At 45.2% G+C, this 23,766-nt stretch overlaps 1 protein-coding gene across 1 annotated transcript in view; it reads left to right on the top strand.

The window, feature by feature from the left end:
- Positions 1 to 23,425, top strand: part of fbln7 (fibulin 7) — a 51,602-nt gene extending 28,177 nt beyond the window's left edge. Inside the window, exons 6-8 of the mRNA XM_084709963.1 lie at positions 15,463 to 15,600; positions 21,308 to 21,446; positions 23,034 to 23,425. Coding sequence (XP_084566089.1) covers positions 15,463 to 15,600; positions 21,308 to 21,446; positions 23,034 to 23,421 — 665 coding nt within the window. The 3' untranslated portion in view covers positions 23,422 to 23,425. The remainder of the gene's footprint in view (positions 1 to 15,462; positions 15,601 to 21,307; positions 21,447 to 23,033) is intronic.
- Positions 23,426 to 23,766: the final 341 nt, after the last annotated feature.

The raw sequence follows: 23,766 nt of genomic DNA, 5'->3' as shown, positions 1-23,766 counted from the left end.
GCCGGCCTGGCCAAGAAGCCCAGAGCAGGGTCCTCAGGAGGTCTGGTCGTGCCGCCGCCAGACCCCGTGCAGCATTCTGCTCCCGAGCTGCAGCCCGATCCCGTGCTGGCGGCGCTGATCGATCTACGGAGCACGCTCACTGCCATGGATGCCCGTATCCAGCACCTCGAGGGGGCCGGGGCCTTGGGTGCAGCTCCCGTCGCCGCGGCGGCGAGTGTGCTTGCTGCACAGGAGTTCCGGCCTTCGTACACCTTGGCCAGCGCGGTGCCGGCCGCTGCCTCTGGGGCTTCCTATCTGCCTCCGTCTGCTGCCGTTCCGGCGGGTCTCCGCGAGCAGATCCTGTCAGGTAAACCTGGTGAAGATATTGCTGTGTGGGCCTGAGTCGGTCGAAAGCCGTCTGGTCGATTGCGGGAACGTGGCTGTGTTTCTGCGGGACGCCGATCCCCGTCTGACTAAGACGCTCACGATGTCCGAATTCGTCGTTGCTTTTGGGTTTTTTTGCGACGTCATGTGCGAGGGGTTCCCCGGGAGGCGAGTCGAGCTGGACACCTACCTAGCCATCATTACTGACCTGTCGCTCTCCTATGGGGGAGCGCTGTTCTATGAATATCATAAGGGTTTCTCCGCCAAGGCAGCCCTGTACGTTCAGCGGTTTAATCCGCGTCTGGACTGGCCTGTGCTAGATCTAGAGCTGGTTAGCCGCACATTCACCGGGCTTCGTCCCCTGTCATGTGTGGTGTGTGGGTCATTCTCCCATCCTACGGGGCTTTGCCCTCTCACGGTGCCTTCTAAAATGGGGGATTCTTCCCGTGATGTGAAACCTGGGACCAGTGGAACGGAGCGTCGCTCCTTCAAACGCCAGGTGGTTAATGCTGGTCCTGCTCCTCCCGTGTGCATGTATTTCAATGAGGGGGTCTGTACCTATCCTAATTGTCGATTTCTTCATGTCTGCAGTCAGTGCTCGGACGCCCATCCGAGGTCGACCTGCCCGCGTCGGTTCCGACCTGCGGGCAAGGCCATGAAATAAATAATCATCCTTCTACCCCCATTGACATTGTTCGTCTGTCTGAAGCTTTGAGTGGTCACCCCAACCAATGTTTGGTGAAATACCTCCTCACCGGGTTGCGGAAGGGGTTTATGGCTGGGGTGGAAAGTGTGCCTACTGTCACTCGTGTGTAATAACTTGCAATCGGCGCTCAGGGAGCCCGACGTGGTCGATGCGTTACTTGCTAAAGAAACCGGCAAAGGGTATTTGTTGGGGCCGTTCGTGGAGTCGCCGTTTCCCGTGTTTCGCGTCAGTCCCATTGGCGTGGCTACCCGCAAATATTCTGGGAAAAAGCGCCTGATCGTGGACCTGTCCGCTCCGCACGATTCTCAGATCCCTAGCATTAACAGCCTGATTCCGCTGGAGCCGTTTTCTCTGTATTACACTAACATCGATCACGCGATTTGGTTAATCAAACAGGCAGGCATGGGCGCTTGGCTCGGGAAGGCCGATATCTCCGACGCGTTCAAAGTGATGCCCCTTCACCCGTCGCAGTGGCACCTGTTTGGCATCAAATGGCGGTCGTAAATGTATTTTTACGCTCGCCTGGCTTTCGGCTGCCGCAGCAGCCCGCGCATTTTTGACACCCTGTCCGAGGCGCTGTGTTGGGTTTTGCTGAACGTGCACAGGCTGCCGTTTGTCCTGCACCTGCTGGACGACTTCCTGGTGGTCGATTTTCCGTTTTCGGCACCGGCTCGGTGCATCTCGGTGGTGAGGGCAACTTTTGGGCAATTGGGCGTGCCGCTCTCGAAGGAGAAGACGCAAGGGCCTCTCATGTCCATCGAGATTTTGGGCATTCATTTGGACAGCCTGTTGATGCGTGCGTCTCTTCCGGCGGAGAAGCTCGTACAGGTGCGCGCTGTTCTGGCTTCGGCGGCTGCGTCGGTTTCGATGACTAAACGTGATCTTTTGTCGCTGCTCGGGCACCTGAATTTTGCTATGCGTATTATTCCCCATGGTCGGTCATTTGTTTCCCGTCTGCTAGGCGTGGCTAAGTCTGTTCCTGCGCTGCACGACGTTGTGCGTTTGGATGAGGGTTGCCAGTCCGATCTGCGTTTTTGGGCCGTGCTTTGCGAGCATTGGAACGGTTTGTCGTTTTTCTACAACGATGAGGAGGAGACCTCCAGTGCCCTGGCGTTCTACACCGATGCGGCGTTGTCCGTTGGGTTTGGGTTTTTTTTCGCGAACGAGTGGTTCAGCGAGCCGTGGCCCGTTGAACTGGAGTTTCTGGCGCGCGATTGCAAATCCACAGCATTGTACGAACTGTACCCTATCGTTGTAGCGTGTCTTTTGTGGGGTAAACACTGGTGTAGGAAGAGGATTGTGGTGTTCTGTGATAACAAGGGCACGGTGAACATCATCAACAAAGGTAGATCTTCCGTGGCATTGATTAACAAATTAGTGAGGCGTCTGACCTGGACATGCATCACAGGCAACTTCGTGTTGCGGGCCGCATACATTCCTGGGTTACTCAACAATGTGGCTGATGCTCTGTCACGTTTTCGATTTCAGGAGTTCCGGGCACTATGTCCGGAGGCGGAGCCGGGCGGCCTGGTGTGCCCAGCGTTTCAGGAGACACTGTTAGATTAAGCAAGACGCTAGAAGGCTACATGACGGTCGCCGCTCGATACATGCGAGCAGGCTTAGGCAAGGGCACATTAAAATCTTATGATTTTGCTTGGTCGTATTTCTGTTCTTTCTGCCGCGCACTCAATACGCCCCATCACCCGGTGAGCCTGCTTGTCGTATGCGCATATATTGTTCACTGCTTCACCTCCCGAAAGCTTCAGCCGTCGACGATCAAGGCAGCGGTGGCCGGCATTCAGTTCCATCTCAGATGTCTGGACCCGTCTGTGCAGAGCCTGTTGGGGAACCCGTCGGTTCGGCTGCTATTCAACGGATTGCGGAAAGAGCGACCGCAAGGCAATGACAGGCGACTTCCCATAACCCTTCCTGTACTTCATCACTTGGTGTCGGCTTTGCGGGCGGGTTGTTTCAACGCTCCCACTGATGTCATGTTGGAAGCTGTGTGTCTCATGGCTTTTTATGGGTTCATGCGGTGCGACGAATTCACTTGTCGGTCAAGCACATATCAAATCATGCACGATCTCACCCTCTGCGATTTAACCATGGATACATGTATGTACACAGTGGTGTTAAAACACAGCAAGGGTGTGAAAGCTGGTGTGGGTACTCCTGTCGTCATATCGCGGAATAACTCAGCTTTCTGACCCCTCTCCTCCATGGCGAGATATCTCCGCTGGCGTTCATCCACGGCTACGAGCGAGCCCCTGTTCGTCACCGATGCTGGGAAAGCCATGACCCGTTACTGGTTCACTGGGAGGCTCGGAATCCTGTGCCGGCGCTGTGGTCTGGACCCAAAGCTGTACACGGCGCACTCGTTCCGAATCGGTGCGGCTACGTCAGCGTCTCAAGTGGTCTCAGCCTCGACGCTGAAAGCGATGGGTCGTTGGTCATCTGCAAGTGTTCAACGTTACGTCAGACTGAATGCCACTGATGTTCTGGAAGGCCAGAATGGCTTCCACTCTCCCTACCTCTTACTAACTTACTTCACGTTGTGTATCCCTTTTTTCTTGTGCATACAATAAATGTCGTCAGGTGGCGGCGCGGGTATACGGCAGCACGTAACAAGGTGACGCGTCACAATCAATGTTGGTAAGTCGAGGCCGTGCCTCAGTGGTAAGCAGAGGCTGCGCCTCAGTTGGTATGTCGAGGCCGTGCCTCAGTGGTAAGTAGAGGCTGTGCCTCAGTTGGTATGTCGAGGCTGTGCCTCAGTTGGTATGTCCGAGGCTGGGCTTTCGTTGGTAAGTAGAGGCCGTGCCTCAATTGGTAAGTAGAGGCCGTGCCTCAGTTGGTATGTCGAGGCCGTGCCTCAGTTGGTATGTCGAGGCCATGCCTCTGTTGGTACGTCGAGGCCGTGCGTCAGTTGGAATATCGGGGCCATGCCTCAGTTGGTTTGAAGAGGCAGTGCCTCAGTTGGTATGTGGAGATGTGCCTCATTCGGTACCCCTTCAACCTATTCAATTCAGTCACTTGACGCATAAGGGGTACCGGTGCGCTGAGATACAATGCTGAAGGTATGTATGGGTAACAGACGCTCATCTCCACCATATCTACAGGGGCACCACCTACACACAGTAATGTCTCATAGTCTCGTCTGGCATGTGGTTTTGTGTTGGGGAATGCGTCGCTGCTCTCTGCTCGGAGGTCCAGACGGTGTCTCGTTGGATGCGGCAGGGAGCGATGCGAGCAGAACCACAATGCCAAATCAAATCAATGTACAATCATGTATTGTATAGTGTGCAATAAAGTATTAGTAAGACATACTGAGTCCTCCTGCCTGAACCAAAAAATAAGTGTCAAAGGGAAGAACCATAAGAGCATGTAGTTAAGCAAGTTACAATTAAACAACATGAATCTCTAAGTGCAAGTGTACCTTTAGAAAAGCAAGCAACAGTAAAATAAAAATAACTAAATAGAATATTTTGCAGCGAATGCAACAGTTTAAATCATTTACCACTAACCAACAAGAGCAAGTCTCTAAGCAAGAGTCATTGTGATCCTTGAAGAAACTAGCATTGGGTTCAGCAAACCATTCCTAAGTAACGTTATACTCCCAGAACAAGTGCGTCTTGAGCCTTCTCTTGAAGGTGGAGAGACATTCTGTGTCTCTGATGGAGGTGGGGAGTTGATTCCACCACTGAGGGGCCAGGCAGGAGAAGAGCTTGTGTTGGGACCGGGCGGTCTTGAGTGGTGGGACCACCAGGCAGTTGTCTGAAGAAGACCGTTGGACAGGACAAGTGCTTGGACAAGCATCAGGGTGGAGTTCTCAGACAGGCATTTCCTGATCTTCCGGATGTTGTAGAGGGTGAATCTACACAACCGGGAGACCGCAGCAATGTGGGCCGTGAGGGAGAGCTCTTCACCCATGGTAACCCCAAGGTTCCTGGCAGAGGATGAAGGGGTCACCATTGCAGATCCCAGGGTGATTGGGAGGTCGTGGGAGATGGAGGGTTTGGCCGGGATGATAAGTTCTGTTTTGGCGAGGTTCAGCTGGAGGTGGTGCTCGGTCATCCAGGCGGAGATGTCTGCAAGGCAGGGCTCAATCCTAGCTGAGATCCCCGGATCAGTCAGGGGGAACAACAGGTAAAGCTGCGTGTCGTCAGCGTAGCAGTGGTAGGAGAAGCCATGGGATGATTGTTCCAAGTGAGGTGGTATACAGAGACACGAGGAGGGGTCCAAGGACGGAGCCCTGTGGGACACCAGTGGAGAGCTGGCGAGGGTCTGACAGTTTGCTTCCCCAGGAGACCTGGTAGGATCTTCCCGATAGGTAGGATGAGATCCACTGGAGTGCAGTGCCAGTGATGCCCATCTCAGAAAGTCTCTAGAGCAGGATCCGGTGGTTAACCGTATCAAACGCTGCAGAAAGGTCCAGCAGAATGATGACGGATGACCTCGAAGCCGCTCTGGCAGACTGGAGGGCAGTCTCTGTGGAGTGGCCGGTCTTGAAGCCCGATTGGTTGGGGTCAAGCAGGATACATCATCAAAAAAATATTATGGGATTCTAGTTTTTTGTCACATAGCCATGTGAAAGGTTGGATATGGAAGCTGCAATCATGATTCATTCACCTGGCTTATTTTGAATGGGCTGCCGGGGCGTTTGAGTGTCTCTGCTATCAGGAGCTCCACAGCGTTCTCTCCCAGTCCCGTCTTCCACTTAATCACTGCATCTGCAATTAGAAGTCATGAACTTATTGTCAGCACTAATTTGAACGTTGAATGCTGCGTGTGAGCCATAGTTCATGGCATCTCAAAACACCTACCACTCTCTTTTGGAACTCCAGCACCTTAAGGCGCTCCTCAAGGTCTTGGAGTTCAGCCTGTCTTTGGGCCACCTGTAGGTCCATCACTGGCACCTCTTCAGTGTGTCTTCCCTATAGTCGCTTGAATAGGAGAGCCTCTCGCTGGTTCTCCTCCAATGTTTCCATCTTCTGGACCATAACCTGTAATATGTCTATCATTAAAGACAAGTAAAATGAGTTTACAAGAGTTTGCATGATTGGCATACACTGTGGCTCTTCTAGATTAGCTGTAACATTGATGTAAATAACAAATGTTACCGTGAACGGTTGTATACAAAGCATTATTACGACAACATTTGTTGTTTTGACAAATATGTATCCCACCAACACGATCAGAACAACTTACGTATGCCTTACAATGAGTTGGCAATGCTATTCATAGTTTTCAGTCATGTGACATCCGCGGTGACCTGGAGGGCAGAAAGCTGCTGGTGATAGCGGCTCACACCGTTGAGACGCAGAAAACGCCGGCAAATATACCTTCCCACGTTTCTTTGGATCACCTCTTACCTAAAGAAAAGGCAAGATATGGACACACACTGCAAGTGTTGGGCACTTGCAATCCATATACCACACCCGCTGCCATATTTCTGCCCCTAAAAACCGCTAGGTCTTTATATATGTGATGACCAGGCCCAAACGGAATACGCAGATTTTTTTCACATTTTCTGCGGTTATTCAGACTGAAACTCTGCGGAATTCCGCTAGCCTTCCTGTTCTTATGTAGGAGCGACCGAAGACATTCCACAACAGTTTGATGGCAAATATGATCAATTGAATGTTGACAGACTTTACAAAAAAGTATTGATCCATCCTCATAATGATCGGCTGAAAACTCCCTGGCCCTGGCTCTTGTTGTAATTTGGGTTAAATGTTTCCTTTTCAATTCTTAGCATTTTTGGCTAATGTTTTAATAACAGAGACGTAATATAAGTTGAAAAGTGTATTTACATTTTGCCTCAGACCAATTTGTTGTACTTGAGAATCCGCGGGTTTTCGTCGGAATTCTGCACCCGCGTATTCTGTTTGGGCCTGTTGATGACTACCTATTAGGGCTGTAAAAATTGCTCAAAAATGACGTTTGAATCTTTCCTTAAAAAAAAACACATATTCAAATTAATACAATGAGACAAAACTACTTGTATAATGTAGGTATGGCTAATTTATTTAAGTTTAAACTAGGGCTGTGAAAAATAACGCGTTATGATTAAATTACAGGATTAATTCGTTATTTTTGTTTAACGCATTTAACGTAATATACCCACAATTCCATAGCCTGACGTTGTCATACTCATAATTCTAGTCAGAATATGAGTCTGAAAACTCTCCGTTGGGCTGTGACTATGGGGCGTTTAGGGTTAGGGTTAGTTAGACTATGGTTTGTTTCAACCGAACTTGTAAAACAAATGCCTCTACGCTCAATTGGATAGACCTACAACCAATCAGAGCAACGTAATATGTTGTTTGTTGAAAATGAATTCAACCCAAGGGCTCTTTCATGACATTGTTGATTAGGATACTGTTGATCATCTGTCCATCATCACATAAAGCCTGCCCTGGCAATTTCATTGGTCCGCCCAGATCCTGGTTTTATGTAGTTGTTCCCAATACGAGACCCTCCAGACCCAACTTCCCGACCAAATTTTTTTGTGGGTGGGGAAAAGTTGGGCTGGCACCCAGGCTAACAATTCCACCCAATCTGCAACTTCTGGATGAGAAGTTTGTGTTCCAAAAAAACTAAGATGCAACATCCAATAAAACCAAAGTGATATACACACTGTGGGAAGACGTTATCGCCCTGGATAAGAGTGTCTGCTAAGTGACTGAATGCTAAATGACTGAACGTTATCGTTTCACCGACGCAATACCAGCCTAAAGTAACCTATAACACCTCAAAATCTTTCCTGCCGGACCATTCAAATATGGGAACAAAAGTTCCCATGGTTCCCGCCTTAATATCTTCGCTGTCCAATCACCGATTTTATTTCTGAAAACTTCCAGATACTCATGACAACTTCAACTCAAAGCACATATCATTGGTTAAGGGATTACTGGGAAGGGGAAATAAATGTATCGTCAGCAAAGGCAGCCATTGTTTTCCGTGGCGGAGCCAGAACGGATAGACCAATTATTTGTTTTCTAAACATTCGGGCTGCGCGCACAATGTGGTTGCAGAAAACCAGGAAAGGATAGCATTTGAAATGGCAAAAGGACCACACGGTTAATACAAATAGTTAGATTTAAAAAGACCAAAAAAGTTGAGGAGGACAGCCTTTTAGAGAGAAAGCGATTACCCATTGATCTGTCGCCCGGGACAGACTGCATAGACAAGCGGCAAGCGTGTCTTCACGTCATGTCACAAAGTTCATAATTTTACAGTTTTACAGTCAAATCTACATCTAAAATGTCGAGCAGGGCAGCTTTCAAGAGAATTCTGCTTTTAGCCAGCTGGTCCGATTATTTTTCTGATTTGTTAAAACTGGCAATCTGAGTGAGACTGCGTCCCCGTTACACTGTTTTGACATTAGACTCGCTCACTGGCAGTGTGCACAATGTTGTATTTCACTCCATTCTACAACAGAAATGTCAGGGAGGACTGCCTAATGTAGATACGAGTCTGATGAAGATAGCCAGCATCTCGGTGTTGTTTAACCAAGCCTGTTTCATTTGTCATTTGCCTCAGAAAGCGACCTCCGTTAGCCAGGCTAGTTTTGCCTGATCACTTGGTCAGACTATTTAAGGGTATAGGGGTCAAGTGACTTTTGTGCATAGACAAGTGAAACGTAAATGTATTTGTCTGAAGGCCAAGAGCCTCAAAAAGTTAATGTCAAGCCCTGCAATCCAGTGGCCAGAGATATATGATGACCTAATCGACACTCCAAGTGTAACTTCAGGGAGAAGTTCGTCTTTTGCAACCGATATGCGCAGTTGAGCCTGCTTGACAATTGTGTGATGTAGGGTGATAATTGGTCTATACCATGGGAGATTGCCTACAGTGTTAGATTAACAGCTTCAAATTGAAATCGGAGTCGATATAATGAGTAAAGACAAGTTTCTTAATATGTGTTGACAATATTGTCAATTAAAAGTCTAAACTTTTTACTTACAAATAATTTGTTTGTGGGAGTGACAAGTTTTCCAGGAAAGAATTAGCATACGTGTCTGGCTTGGGCGTTTGTGACAGGCAGCTATGACGGTAATAGCACTGTTTAGCTTTGATTTTAGCAGATAAAAAAAAAAACTTGGAAAAACAACATTAACCAACCAGTTTATGTACACTGTAAGCTAAATGTACATGCTTTGTTTGGCCAATTCAATTGATTGTGGAAGACAGCCAAACGTTTTTTAGTTATCCAGAAGAGTATCCAGCTATAGCGCTAGCTACTTTTAGGGGAGAGGAATTCCGGTTTCCCCCTAGTTTCCACTAATCACTAGAATGGTCATAACTTTTTATCAAAAGATGATATTTCTAATCTGTCTTCTGTTCTAGATTGCCCACAGATCTGTGGATATTCCATAAACTCAAAGTATTTCTCCATCTTGAAACTTAAGTTGTCTGATGAGGTATGGTGGATGGAGAAGTTTTTGTAAAAAATGGTTGCCTGAAATCACCTTGATAAAATATGATTTGCCTTAAAGGGGCAATTGACTGCAGAACCGATTTTACCTTGTCATAGTTGAATAACGACAGTTCGGTGGGTAAACTGAACATACCGTGAATATCAAAGTCCATTGACACCTCTTTCCTATTCAAATCTCAAAAAGAGATTTCAACAAAGCTACCGGTCCTACGTAGGACCGGTGATCGCCCTCTTATTGGCTCTGGTCTGTATCTTTGTCACGCCCCAGAATTGACATCCAGACCAGCCCGAGGTAGCATCTATCTCTGATACTAGTTTAGCTGCACGCTGCTCTGTGTAGGCTACTTATAAGGAATTACAAAGAAGAACGTTTTGAATTATAACAAGGATATTGAAAATGGACCACGGCTGTAAATGCTGTGTTCTAGGCTGTACAGGGAAGGCTAACACTCACAGTCTTCCCAAGGAGCCAAACATTCAACAGGCATGGCTGCTGAAAATCCCGGCGAAGGTCAACGCTCAATCATTCATTTGCTCTGAACATTTCACCCAAGACGGTTTTGACAACCTTGTACAATTTCAAGCAGGATTTGCTAGGAACCTGAACCTGGAAAGAGGTGTTGTACCGACCGTATGCCCATTGCAACCGCAAGCTATAAGGACAGTATGATGTTGTGCTAACAGTTATTAGCAATGCTAACGTTTCCTGTATATAGCATACCAGGTAGAATGCTAAATACGTTTTTCTACACACATCAAATGACTCTAACTAGACTAGCTGTAGTCGGCATTAGAAGGGAAGATTCTGAAAAATAGCCAGACAACGAACAGCAGTCTGGCTTATTGCTAACGCCTGTATAGATAATCTATTTGAAAGAACTGGAGAAAGGCAGGTGCTAGATACAGGATACATTAGCATTGCTAGTAACTGTTGCTAGTAGTAACACCTAGACTGTAGGCATGTAAACAAATTTAGCTTGCTAACGCAAGAGCATAGGTTGACTGTGTGATCATTTAGCCTAGTTTGTTGGCAATGGGACTAACGTTGATTCATGTTCCTGACTGTGTTTCATTCAAATAAATAACCTGTGTCATGTAAATCTACAATTCACGATGCACGATGTTTGTCGAGATCTTTGTCATGTTATTTTTCAGCAAGATATCTAGACCTAGCTAGCTAACTGACGCCGAGTAGAATCACGATATGGTTTGGTTGCTAAGCTGTAGCCTAACTTTATACCCACCTAAGTCAATCCAGTTTGCTTCAACAACAGAAGTGGAAACAAGTAATGTTATTATTTTAAATTATATATAGTCAATCTGTTGAAAACAGTGATTTGTAGACACAATAGATTTATTTGCGCGTTTTTATTTCAAGTCTCCAACTTCGATTTTTCAGCGAGCGCTGCTGTTGGCCATGTTGCGCTTTTGCTCCCCAGCTTTGCTCGTTGAAAACCAACCAATCAGCTTGCAGCTAATCTAAATATTAATGAGCATACCATAAAAGGAGAAAAGCTAGTGTTTTTTCCCAGGAACATTTCAGAGGATCTCTCAGGGGGCATAGAACAGCACCCGGGCCATTTTCAACCCAACCAACGTTACATACCCTATTCGGAGACCTTAAGGAACAGTGTGAAATACCCCAAAAACCCAGTCAATTGCCCCTTTAAGTAATCATATATTTATTTACATCATAAAAATCTTCTACTTCTCCCCTTCAATATAGTATCAACAGTTAAGATGTATGATTTCATATGAAAATTCATAAAATATTAATATGAACATCATATTTCAACAGCATATGGAAAGTTCAGAATTTTGGTTCAGGCAGCAAAGGGAACATATTACCTACACTAAAATAAGTACATAAACTAATGGCCAAGACCGCAGACCTTGGCCTCTCGCTGGCACACACTCACTCTTTCGTCTTTCTCTCTCACCTGCACCGTCGTGCTCTGCGCATAGCATTGAAAAATGAACGACAACAATAAACAAATGCTGAGTTCTGATCAAGAGTTTTGTGCAAGCAATTTAAGGTCGCAATGCTTGTCCCCAGGCGCGGATTAATGTGCAGGCGGGGCCCCATGTGTGCAGGGGACCCCGGATTGGCCGTATTGTTTTTTAATATTTTAAATGTACTTCAGCGGGAAAAATAAAGACCCTAATTGGCCCATAAGAAACTTTTTCTTTTTTAATAAGCAAGTGATTGGACAGATGTGACCCAAGTCACATCTACCCAATCAGCTGCTGCTGGTCAAATCATGTCCATCATATTCATTACTCACTGCTATTGCTAGATGGCATAGTGGCAGAATTACCAAAGTAAAGTATTAAAGTTGAGCACAAAAACGCAAAATACAAAGGTTAAAAGAACAACGTGACCAAGATCAGTGCCGCCGCTCCCACAACGCGCACTACGCGCTGTGCGTAGGGCACCAAGCCTGAGGGGGCACCAAAAATTTGCCAACTGAAAAATCATCATAATTTTTATAATTATAATGCCGATATTATTTCAGTAGGCCTATATAAATATTACGCACCTTTTAGGCATGTTTATCACAAAACAGGCAAAACAAGAGATATATTTAATTGCTCAAAAAACGTCACGATGGTGCCCACCCCCTCCCCACAAAAAAACAAATACACACTCAACTTTCCAAAGTTCGCCATGGGTGCCCTTTTCTATCTCAGTGGCCTGACGAACTTTGACAGTAGGCTAGGTAAACTTTTCGAAAATGGCCTCAAAAAGACAACAGGAGTTAGGGGCAGAAAAAGAAATAAACTGCAAGATGATGCCCGTGCATCACTTTTAGGTAAGTCCATGTTTAATTATTGTTAAATACGGGAAATATGCTGCTAACTTATAGTTAGCCTATACACCTCGAACTAACACCTCGAATTCCCATCATAAAGGAATTATGCCTAGGGCACCAAAATGGCTAGCAGCGGCACTGACCAAGATATCCTGAAACATATTCCGAAATTGAATGGATTCTTCAAGGCTGCTGAATCTTTATCCAGTCAAAGACAAGATGTCTTTGGCTGCTTGCAATGTTTGGGACTACCTCGTTGTTATGATCAGTGACCTATGCTCTTTTGTAAAGCTATCTCTTGGAAGTCGCTTTGGATAAAAGCGTCTGCTAAATGCATAAATGTAAATGTAAGATCCACATCAGGAGGACTGCCAGCTAGCATTGGCCATCAGTAATATTTCAGCGAATTTGGGAGAGTTAGTGCTATTGGTACTAGTGTGTGGTTTTCAGTGTTGGGTAAGTTACTTCAAAAAAGTTATGTATTACTAATTACTTCATCAATATTGTAGTTTTGTAATGTTGTGGACTCAATTTGCTCTCTCTATGGTCCAAGGTCAGTTGATGGGGACAATAAGGATTTCTGCAAGTCGTAGTCGATTATAACAAAGGTCTTACTTTATTGTGCCCGGAACAGAATACATTCACCAGGCTCGCCTCAGCTCTCAGACCAACCTAAAACTTTCATAGTTACGCAGGACATTTTATACAGGATATGCACGTCATCCAAATATTTAATTGGCAATCGGCCTGGAACCCTGATACACAGATAGCCCTGTCCCTCATTACATGTTGTTGCGCACTTCAGCCACTCCAAGACACTCTGACCTATGAGGGTATCGGAGCATATTTCTTCTTTTAAGGCAATGCTCTGAGGCAGTTTGGCAGACCTATCAGGCCAGCCCTTGCCGGTGCTGTTAATAGATACTAAATGAGACATACTGTTCTAACTTGCATCCTGTTTTTCAGTAGTTTGTATGAAACTACTACAGTATTTACTCTGTCTGAAAAGTAATTTAATTACTCAATAAGTAATGTAATGCAGTACTTCTTACAATCCCTAAAAACCTTGACTGGATAGACAACAGAAAGGAAAGTCTTTCAATAATTAAATACGAGTCAAACTTGGAACAATTTAGCCTTTTAGCTTTTTTAAACATAGCCTACTAATACTTAACATTTTAGTAACACGTGTAACCTGTAACCAAATGTAACCTTCTTTCATCTTTAGTTACCAAACAATATGTGCATAACACAAAAGCTTAACTTCTAAGTTAAACATGACATCACAGGATTCTACAGTACGCAGCAGTAGCATCTCTTCCTGCAATCTAGTTTGCAATATTTTTTTTAAGCTCACCTTCAGACACTTTCTGCACTGGCGATGTAAAATCAAGTTTTGGCTGCTTAACAGGTGTTGCTGAGGTGTTATCTGTCGATGCCAAAGTAAATTCCTAGTCTGTGCAAACTTTCATGATAAACATTGATCACTCAAAACTGTTCGTCGATGCTGCCTTGTGAGGTGCTTCAGTAGGTTACTTGTGCTAGCCGCAGCCGCATATCATTTTTTCTCCCCAGGACATAGCTTGCACTTTACATTAATGTTCTTGTTAGCCTGTGACAAAAAGGTGAAGAGCTTGGAATATTTCCATTTGGTAAAACAGCTAGAGCTACTTGCTGCAGCCGAGTCCAAAATCTTCCACTTCAAACAGCTAGAGCCCGCGCTTATGCAGCAAAAACTTGCGTCTCCCGTGCAACTGCACTACAGCTAACGATTTAAAAGAGGCAGCGTTCACTTTTACCTTAAATGTATACATTTAGATTTTAATTCAATATTGATTTACACAGAACTGTTTGACTAATTTACAGTATGTAACGCAAGTACATTACAAGTAACTGTAATAAAATTACCTAAAAATTAACAGTAATCCCTTACTTTACTTTTTCAGTGGATAAGTAATTTCATTACAGTAACGCGTCACTTAGTAACGCGTTACACCCAACACTGGTGGTGTTAGTACTTTTAGGGATCTGAATACTTCTTCCACCACTGATGTTGTGATTTTGCCTCAGTAAAACATGTTCTGCACTGATGCAGATGCAGTAGCCTACCTTTTGGTTAATAAAGCTAAAAGCGATTACCAGCTTGCAGTTGAACTGTGAATGCAGGGTATTCTGTTGCTTTGCTGTTCATAGTTACATTCCGTTCATAGTAATTGTTTTGAGGCTGTGGAAAGGGGCGCAGCCACGGGTAGGCCTGGATAGGCAGAGGCCTACCCAATTTGTTCTAAGGTCTACCCAAAAACGAAAATATCTCCAAAACATTATGCACCGGGTGCACATCGCAAAGTAAATAAGTTAAAAAAAAAACTGAAAAGATGCCTATCCATATTTTTCTAGGCCTACCCCCCCAAAAAATTCTGGCTACGCCCCTGCGGTGGAGGCAAAGGGTTATGTCTGGTATTCTTTCCACTTACATCTCTTATATACGTATATTGAATATAAACGTTCTTTGCTAAAGCTAGCTAGCTTCCATTTTGCAAAAATAACTCACTCTAGTGGAAGTGTCGGAAATATTTAGAACTCACGCGTTTGGGCTGATTTTAGCACTGTAGGAATGTAAAGATAACACTGTACAGTTGGCTGTCTCAATGTGTGTGTATGTCAGTTCACCTTATTTGCATGTGGACCATTTCTAGTAAAGCACAATATTTAAGAGGGGGGGGGGGGGCTCACATAAAGAGCAGCCTAGGGGCCCCTGACCACCTTAATCCGCCCCTGCTTGTCCCAAATATGGCAGGCTTCATTCAGTGATTGAAACAAATATTATTAACATTAATTGAATTTTTACAGTATAGAACCGACGATGTAGCCTCAAGTTGCTAGTTTTTGAATGGTGAGCTAACTCTAGCTTACATAGTTTACACAATACTTCAGCTGTAGGGTCAACAAGTTTACCATCAACTGACCAAAATCCAAAATATTTCCAGACATCACTCTATAGATCTTTTGGGGTTACAATCACTTCCTTTGCTGCGGTCAAGCTGGGTTCTGCACTTTCTGCCATCTTCCCCGCAAAGCAGACAGACGCGCTGCCGCTGCCGCAGTTGTGAGTAAGTATATCTGTGTGTTCTCTCTCCCAGATGTGAATGAATGTGAGGTGTTTCGGCTGGACCAGGGAGGGAAGCTGTGTGCTCATGCGTGTGTGAACGTACCCGGGTCCTACCAATGCTCCTGCCCCCACGGCTACAAGCTGCTCTCCGACTCGCGCAGCTGTGAGGGTAAGCACACACATAATCAGAGACACTGCACACACACTGTCAGAGATCTGCACACACATACAATCAGAGACACTGTATACGCACACACACCATCAGAGATCTGCACACACACCGTCAGAGACACTGTATACACACACACACACTGTCAGAGACACTGCACACACACAGAGACTTTGCACACAGAGACTGCTATACACACACACACACTCAGAAACCCTGCAGACACACACACACCCACACACACTGTCTTAGAATCAGAATCAGAATGGGATTTATTCGCCATGAAAGTTTGCACAGACAAGGAGTTTACTTTGGCAGGAAGGTGCATACAATAAACATATAGGAACCTAAAATGTAAATATGTGGACTATCTATACTAAGGGTACAAAGGGTACATAAACTAGCAGTACTAACTGGAATTAGAATTAAATAACATGTACAATAAAATAAAAGTTGTCATGAAATCAAATATTAGTTGCCAATTACAATATAAAAAACTAAAAAACTAATATTATAAAAAATACAAATGTACAAGATACAATTGTGTAAATGCAATGTGTTTTAAGCAGGAAGTCATTAGAGTCAGTGTGGACTCTAGGCCTTGTTGAAAAGGCCAACAGCAGAAGGGAAAAAACAGTTTTTGTGGCGTGAATTATTGGTCCTGATGGACCGCTGCCTTCTGCTGGAGGGGAGTGACTGAAACAGGGAGTGTCCAGGGTGGGAGGAGTCGGCCACAACCTACCTCACTCGCCCTCAGGGTCCTCGAGGTGTGCAGGTCCTTGAGGGAAGGCAGATTGCAGCCAATCACCTTCTCAGCAGTGCGGATGACACGCTGCAGTCTGCTCTTGTCCTTGGCAGTGGCAGCAGCGTACCAGACGGTGATGGAGGAGGTGAGGATGGACTCAATGATGGCTGAGTAAAGTGCACCATCATTGTCTGTGGCAGGTTGAATTTCTTCAGCTGCCGAAGGAAGTACATCCTCTGTTGTGCTTTCTTGATGAGGGAGCCAATGTTCAGTTCCCACTTGAGGTCCTGGGGAGAGGATAGTGCCCAGGAAGCGGAAGGACTCCACAGTGTTGACTGGGGAGTCACTCGGTGATGGGGGTGAGTGGGGCTGTGTGCTTCCTGAAGTCCACAACCATCTCCACTGTCTTAATAGCATTGAGCTCTAGGTTGTTCTGGCTGCACCAGGTCACCAGGTTGGCCGCTTCCCGCCTATAATCAGACTCGTCTCCACCAGAGATGAGCCCAATGAGGGTGGTGTCGTCGATGACTGGAGGTGCAGCTGTTGGTGTACAGGGAGAAGAGCAGAGGAGCAAGGACGCAGCCCTGATGTGATTCGGTGCTGATGGACCTGGAGTCAGAGACTTGTGTTCCCAGCTTAACGCACTGCTTTCTGTCAGACAGAAAGTCTGTGATCCACCTGCAGGTGGAATCAGGCACAATCAGCTGGGAGAGCTTGTCCTGAAGCAGGGCTGGGATGATGGTATTGAAGGCAGAGCTGAAGTCCACAAACAGGATCCTGGCATAGGATGCTGGGGAGTCCAGGTTCTGTAGAGTGAAGTTGAGGGCCATGTTAACTGCGTCGTCCACAGACCTGTTGGCTCTGTTGGCAAACTACAGGGGGTCCAGTAGAGGGTCTGTGATGGATTTAAGGTGTGCCAGCACCATGTGCTCAAAAGACTTTGTTATCACATAAGTCAGGGCGACAGGTCTGTAGTCATTATGTCCAGTTGGCCTGGGCTTTTTGGGCACAGGGATGATGGTGGAGGACTTGAGATTGGCTGGCACATGGCATCTCTCCAGGGAGGTGTTAAAGATATAGGTGAACACCTGAGACAGCTGGTCAGCACAGTTCTTGAGGGTGTCAGCGTCTGGCCCAGCTGCTTTGCGTGGGTTCTGCCTCTTGAAAAGTCTGTTAACTTCACTCTCCTGAATGGAGAGTGTCATCACTGAGTTGGTGGGGAGCGGGGGGGAGGGAAGGGATGGTTCAGGGCAGTCAAGTTGTCTTTCAAAACGACAGTAGAACTCGTTCAGGACGTTGGCCAGACGAGAGTCGTTAGTGGAGTGGGGGGCTCTGGGCTTGAAGTTGGTAATCTGCCTGAGCCCTCTCCAGTAATAAGTCGTTAGCAGAGAACTGGCGCTTCAGCCTCTCTGAGTACAGTCGTTTAACCTCTTTCACCGCCTTGCTAAACCTGTTCTCCGACTCCTTGAATCTGTCCTTGTCCCCACTTCTTAACGCGGCCTCTTTGTCCAGCCTCGGCCTTCTGAGTTTAGCTGTAAACCACAGTTTGTCATTGTTGTAGCTCACCCTGGTGTGTGTTGGTATACAGCAGTCCTCACAGAAGCTGATGTCTGATGTCACAGCCTCCGTGAGCTCATCCAGACTATTGGAGGCAGTCATGAACATATCCCAGTCAGTAAAGTCCAAGCACGCCTGCAGATCCTCCATAGCCTCACTGGTCCACTGTTTTGATGTCCTCACTGCAGGCTTACAGCGCTTTAGCTTCTGCCTGTATGCAGGAATCAGGTGGACCATGGCGTGGTCTGAGTGACCAAGTGCCGCTCAGGGAACCACATGGTATTTTTTACTGAGCAGTAGCAGTGATCCAAAGTGTTCCCTTCTCTGGTAGGGCATTTGATCAGTTGTCTGTATTTGGGGAGTTCTTGAGTGAGATTGCCTTTGTTGAAGTCGCCTAGCACAATAACCAAGGAATCCGTATTTTCATGCTCCACGCACAATATCTGATTGGCAAACACATGTTGAGCCTCGTTGGCGCTAGCCTGAGGGGGCATGTAGACGACGACCAGTATGAATGAAGCAAACTCACGTGGCGAGTAAAAAGGTTTACAGTAAATAAAAAGACTAGGGCTTGCGGGCAGTCTGTGGGGCTACCCTTACAAAAAAGAAGTATATTAAAGTATACTATAAGTATACTAAAATATGGATAGTACACTTTTAGTTCACTTTTGATATACTTTTAAGAAGTATGCTTAGAAAATAGTTCACTTTTAATATACTTTTAAGAAGTATACTTAGAACATAGTTTACTTTTAATATACTTTTAAGTATGCTTTGAAACGAGTTCACTTTTGAATACTGGAAAGTAGCCTGTGTAGTGCACTTTCAGTTCATCAAGTATACTTCCTAGAGAACCTCAAAATTATACTTTGCAATACTTTCAAGTGCACTTTCATTTAATGTAGGTACGTCAACAAGTAAACTTCTAAATGTAATTTTACTATTATTTACTAATGCATTAAAATTAGTGCTGTCAAACGATTAAAATAATTAATCACAATTAATCGCACATTTTTATCTATTCTAAATGTCCCTGATTTCTTTTTGTCCCAATCTTTTTTCAAATTTTAATGCTCTTATCAACATAGAAAAGTGGTTCGGATTGCTTTGTGCAAATATTTTTTTTATTGAAAACAACATTGCAATCGCCTGGCTTTGACGAGGGGGCAGAGAATTTGCATCAGCTGTGTGCTTGGCCATCAAGTGGTATTTCAGACTGGACGTGCTGCGATGATAGCTCAGTTTACAACGACAAAACACACAGATCACTGGTCTTGTCAATAGAACCATTTGGCAACTTTTTAAAAGCAAACTTTCCATTCAGAATCTTATTGGCATCCATTTCGGTATCTCGCGCTCGTCATCCACTCAAAACGTAACGTTAGCCTACTACCAGAGAATGTCTAATATCCGTAAACGGGCTCTGCTACTACTCTTTAGCCAGCTCGCAAGCCAAACGAGTGTTTGGCGTGCCTGTTGTTTTGTTTCCGGTCTAGCTAGATCCGGTGTGGTGTTGTAGTTTTTCTAACGTCGGTAGTTGTTGCAACAGCATGTGAAAAAAACTACAAAGTTTGCTAGGCCAAAAAGAGCGTTAATCGCGCGATAAAATAATTGACGCCGTTAATTTGGGTTTGCGTTAACGCCGTTAATAACGCGTTAAACTGACAGCACTAATTAAAATGTTTATGGGCCCCTCAAACGCCTCAGATCTTGAGTCACTTGGTGAGAACGGGGCCCTCATAATAGTTTATTGCAGATTCGTAGCTCTTCACAACGTACTCAATAACGTACTTTTAGGAAGTATGCTTAGAAACAGAAAATGGTATACATTTTTTTCTGGAGTAGGATGTATGTTTTCTATTATTATACAGCAAAAACAGTCAAAATAATTTTAAAGTACATTACAGGTTACATTTTTTAGATCCATCTCGTTCTAATTATTCATGTCTATGAAAATCTAATGCATTGCACATTGAGTCTTTTTTGTTACTGAAGCTGTAACCTTAATTACTGCTAAAACATTCTGAAACCCTATACTCTTATACTAATAATTATCAATTGGAGTATTAATGGAAAAAAACGATAAAGCTACTTGAGAATTTGAAGGTTATACTGTCAAACTGACTGAAGAACGAAATAACGACGTGAAATAATGAAGATAGTGTGGCTCATTGGCTAGTCAATTCCCATGATGCAAGGCGGTAAATAGTGTTAAAATTTGCTGATAAGTTTGCAGTTTTTTCGAAATACAAATGTAACTTCATGAATTCCGTTTTTTAAATGTGTCTGCTTAGAATGTAGAGTTTTGTTGCGTGGTAATTGTCATTGTTGTGCTGGTTTACCATTGTAACCATGAGTTAAATGACTGTTACATTTGATAAGAACAGCTGGATTCTTGGAATGGTATTGAATGCGCAGTGAAAAGCTACAAATCTGCAGTAAACTATTATGAGGGCCCCGTTCTCGCCAAGTGACTCAAGATCTGAGGCATTTGAGGGGCCCATAAACATTTTAATACATTAGTAAATAATAGTAAAATTACATTTAGAAGTTTACTTGTTGATGTACCTACATTAAATGAAAGTGCACTTGAAAGTATTGCAAAGTATACTTTGAGGTTCTCTAGGAAGTATACTTGATGAACTGAAAGTGCACTACACAGGCTACTTTAGAGTATTCCAAAGTATACTTTGAAGTACTTTAGGAAGTATACTTGATGAACTGAAAGTGCACTACACATGCTACTTTGCAGTATTCAGAAGTAAACCTTGAAATACACTACAAGTGTACTTTAAAGTGTACTAAATGACCTAAAAAGTGGGCCAATTCAGTTTACTTAGTACAAAAAAGTATATAAATAAGTACACTGCTAGTATACTTTAAGTAACATGATAATAGTATACTTTTTATACTAAGTATACTTCCAAAATAAACTTGAAGTATACTTCTTTTTTGTAAGGGTAGATGGCTGTTGGGTGGGTTGGCTGTTGGGTGGGCTGACTGCCTGTTGGGATGGCTGGCTGATTATGCTCTGTGTCTGTTGGCAACCTACTAGCGTTTTGCTTGTTAGTCTGTTAGCTTTCAAGCATGTTAAACTGCTAGCCTGATAGCATGCTACTGCGTTATCGCCCTATCAGATAGCCTGTTAGATAGCATGTTAACCCACTGTCGGTTAGCCTGTTAGCGTCTATCCTGTTAGCCTTCTAGAATGTTAGCCTGTAAGCTTTTCTTGTGCTTTTCTTTCTCCTTCTTTCTTTAAGCTAGCTTGTGGAAGGAGTGACCTTTACTCTTCCCAGCAGCGGCATGGGAGATGAGTCAGAGTGAAACAAAGCTGTAGAACTAAATAAAAGAGTCTCTCCCCCCACCTCTCCCTCCTTCCCACTCCATGAGGGTTGTGCTCTCCAGATGTGGACGAGTGTCTGTCCCAGCAGCATAACTGTTCCAGAGGGACCACCTGCATCAACACGGGCGGAGGCTTCCAGTGTGTCAACCCCGAGTGTCCACATTCCCATGGCAATGTGAGCTACATCAAGACGTCTCCATTGTGAGTAGACAATCTACAGTCGGTCTGTGTGCCTGCCTATTGGTCTTTCAGCCGGTCTGTCTATCAGCCTGTCTGTCTGCTAGCAGGTCTCTATTTAGAGAAAGTATGAGCCCCTTCCGAGGCACCAAATACCCATGCTCCTCACCTCCAGATTCTTTAGGTAGCCTGTCAGCTGCCTAGCCGGCAAGCCTGTCAGTCTTCTACTCACTATCACCTTCCAAAAGTCAATGTGATCTGTGCGTCCTTACTCCTGGTTGCAGATTTTTCTGAGACCTCTGTATCTTGAATACTCTAACTAGCAGAGAAAATCCCTATAAACTTTTTCACACTTCTCACAGGCAGGTAATGGGTGGCAGCAATAACTTCAGTTTAATTTGTAAGTCTACTAAAGTATAAAAAGTTTACTATTATCATGGTACTTAGAGTGTACTAGCAGTATACTTATTTATATATGAGCATTGTACTTATTTATATACCATTTTTGTACTATGTGAACTGAATTGTCCCACTTTTTAGTTCATTTAGTACACTTTAAAGAACACTTGTTTTTGAAGTTTACTTTTGAATACTGTAAAGTAGCCTGTGTAGTGCACTTTTAGTTTATGAAGTATACTTCCTAAAGTACCTCAAAGTATACTTTGGAATAGGTCAAGTGCACTTTCAATTAATGTAAGTTCTTCAAGAAGTCAACTGATTTACTAATATATTTAAATGTTTAGGGGCCCCTCAAACGCCGCCGATCTTGCGTCACTTGACTCACTGTCAGATCAAACTAGGGTCCTAGAACTGCGGTCCTGAAACTGCGGTCTTGAAACTGCAGCCTCTCCGGCTCTGCAGGCACATGCTACTCATTTGAGTTGATTTGTATTTGGTTAACATCAAAAAGGTTGCCGACCCCTGCTCTAAACTCCACCCTAGGCACACAAACCTTGTTGGCTGCATTTGGTAATTTCTCACAGATTGGAAACACGGGCATGAAATGTTGTACTGCCTGATCTCTTGAGGCCTGCACAACCTGGGGAGAAATACAGCTCCAGTGCAAGCCAGTCAATACAACAGAAAGGGAGATGTGTCCACCCCCACACATCCCCTGTGGTGTGGGGGGTTTGAGCTGTTAGGACCTGCCTGGTCGTCGGTCTACCCCTTTGACACTGTATAACTATGTTCAGCTTGTGTTCTGCCCCTCTCTCTTACCAACCGTCTCTGGAGGAGGGGCTCCCTCTCTGAATTGCTCCTCCCAAGGTTTCTTCCATTTTTTCTCCCGTTGGGAGTTTTTCTGGGAGTTTTTCCTTGTCTTTCTTGAGGGTTTAGGTTGGTTGACGGGCAGTTCTATGGGCGTATGTGAAGCCCTCTGTGACATGCTTGCGTGTAAAAAGGGCTATACAAATACATTTGATTTGATTTGAAGAGTAATTATAGGAGGGTGAGAGAGTGTCAAAAAATACATTAGAAGAGGAAAGTTATTTCTATCTTCTAATGCTTTTTCTTTATTTAAATGATCTATACGAAGCCCCTCCTGTTCCTCCCTCAATATGCTCTTCCTCCCCCTTTCTAAATCGTCTGTTTTGCTCCCCCTCCCCTTTACAGTCAGTGTGAGAGGAATCCTTGCCCCATGGAGAGCCGTTCCTGCCATCTTGCCCCCAAGACCATCTCCTTCCACTTTCTGCCCCTACCCTCCGCCCTCCAGACGCCTGCCACGCTGTTCCGTATGGCAACCGCCGCCCCGCCCAGCCCTCCCTCCCCTGGGCGCTCCGGCCCAGACAGCCTGCGCTTTGGCATTGTCGGGGGAAACCCGCGGGGCCTGTTTGTAATGCAGCGTTCTGATAGGCAGACGGGAGAGCTAATCCTGGTCCAACCAATACGAGGTCCACAGGAGGTCAGCGTGGAGGTGGACATGGCAGAGTACTCAGACAGAGTCTTCCAGGCCAAACACCTGGCCAGGGTCACCCTGCTGGTGTCACCTTACAACTTCTGAGGAGAGGAGGAATGAGGGGGGAAGAGGGGAGAGGAGAAGGAATACAGAGGAGGAGAGGAGGGAAGGAGAGTAATGAGGGGTGTAGAGGAGGTGATAAGATGGAAAAGAGAGGAAGAGAGGGGGAAGTGAGGGGAGGGTAGGAGGAAAAGACAGGGCAACAAGGGAGGAGGAAAGGAGAGAAGGTAGGGAGGGGAGGAAAGAAGAAAGACAGAAGTAGAGGAGCATGAAGAAGACACATGGAATGAATGAGAAAAGAAATGAGGAGGGAAGGACTGACGGTCAAGCAACACAAATTTAGTTTAGGTGACCTGCACCCTGACAGGGTGGTGAGGAGAGACGGAAAGG

Source organism: Hypomesus nipponensis, chromosome 11 (genome assembly GCF_054491055.1).
Source record: "Hypomesus nipponensis isolate SF chromosome 11, ASM5449105v1, whole genome shotgun sequence".
Taxonomy (NCBI): Eukaryota; Metazoa; Chordata; class Actinopteri; order Osmeriformes; family Osmeridae; genus Hypomesus; species Hypomesus nipponensis.
This window is presented reverse-complemented; position numbering and strand designations above follow the sequence as displayed.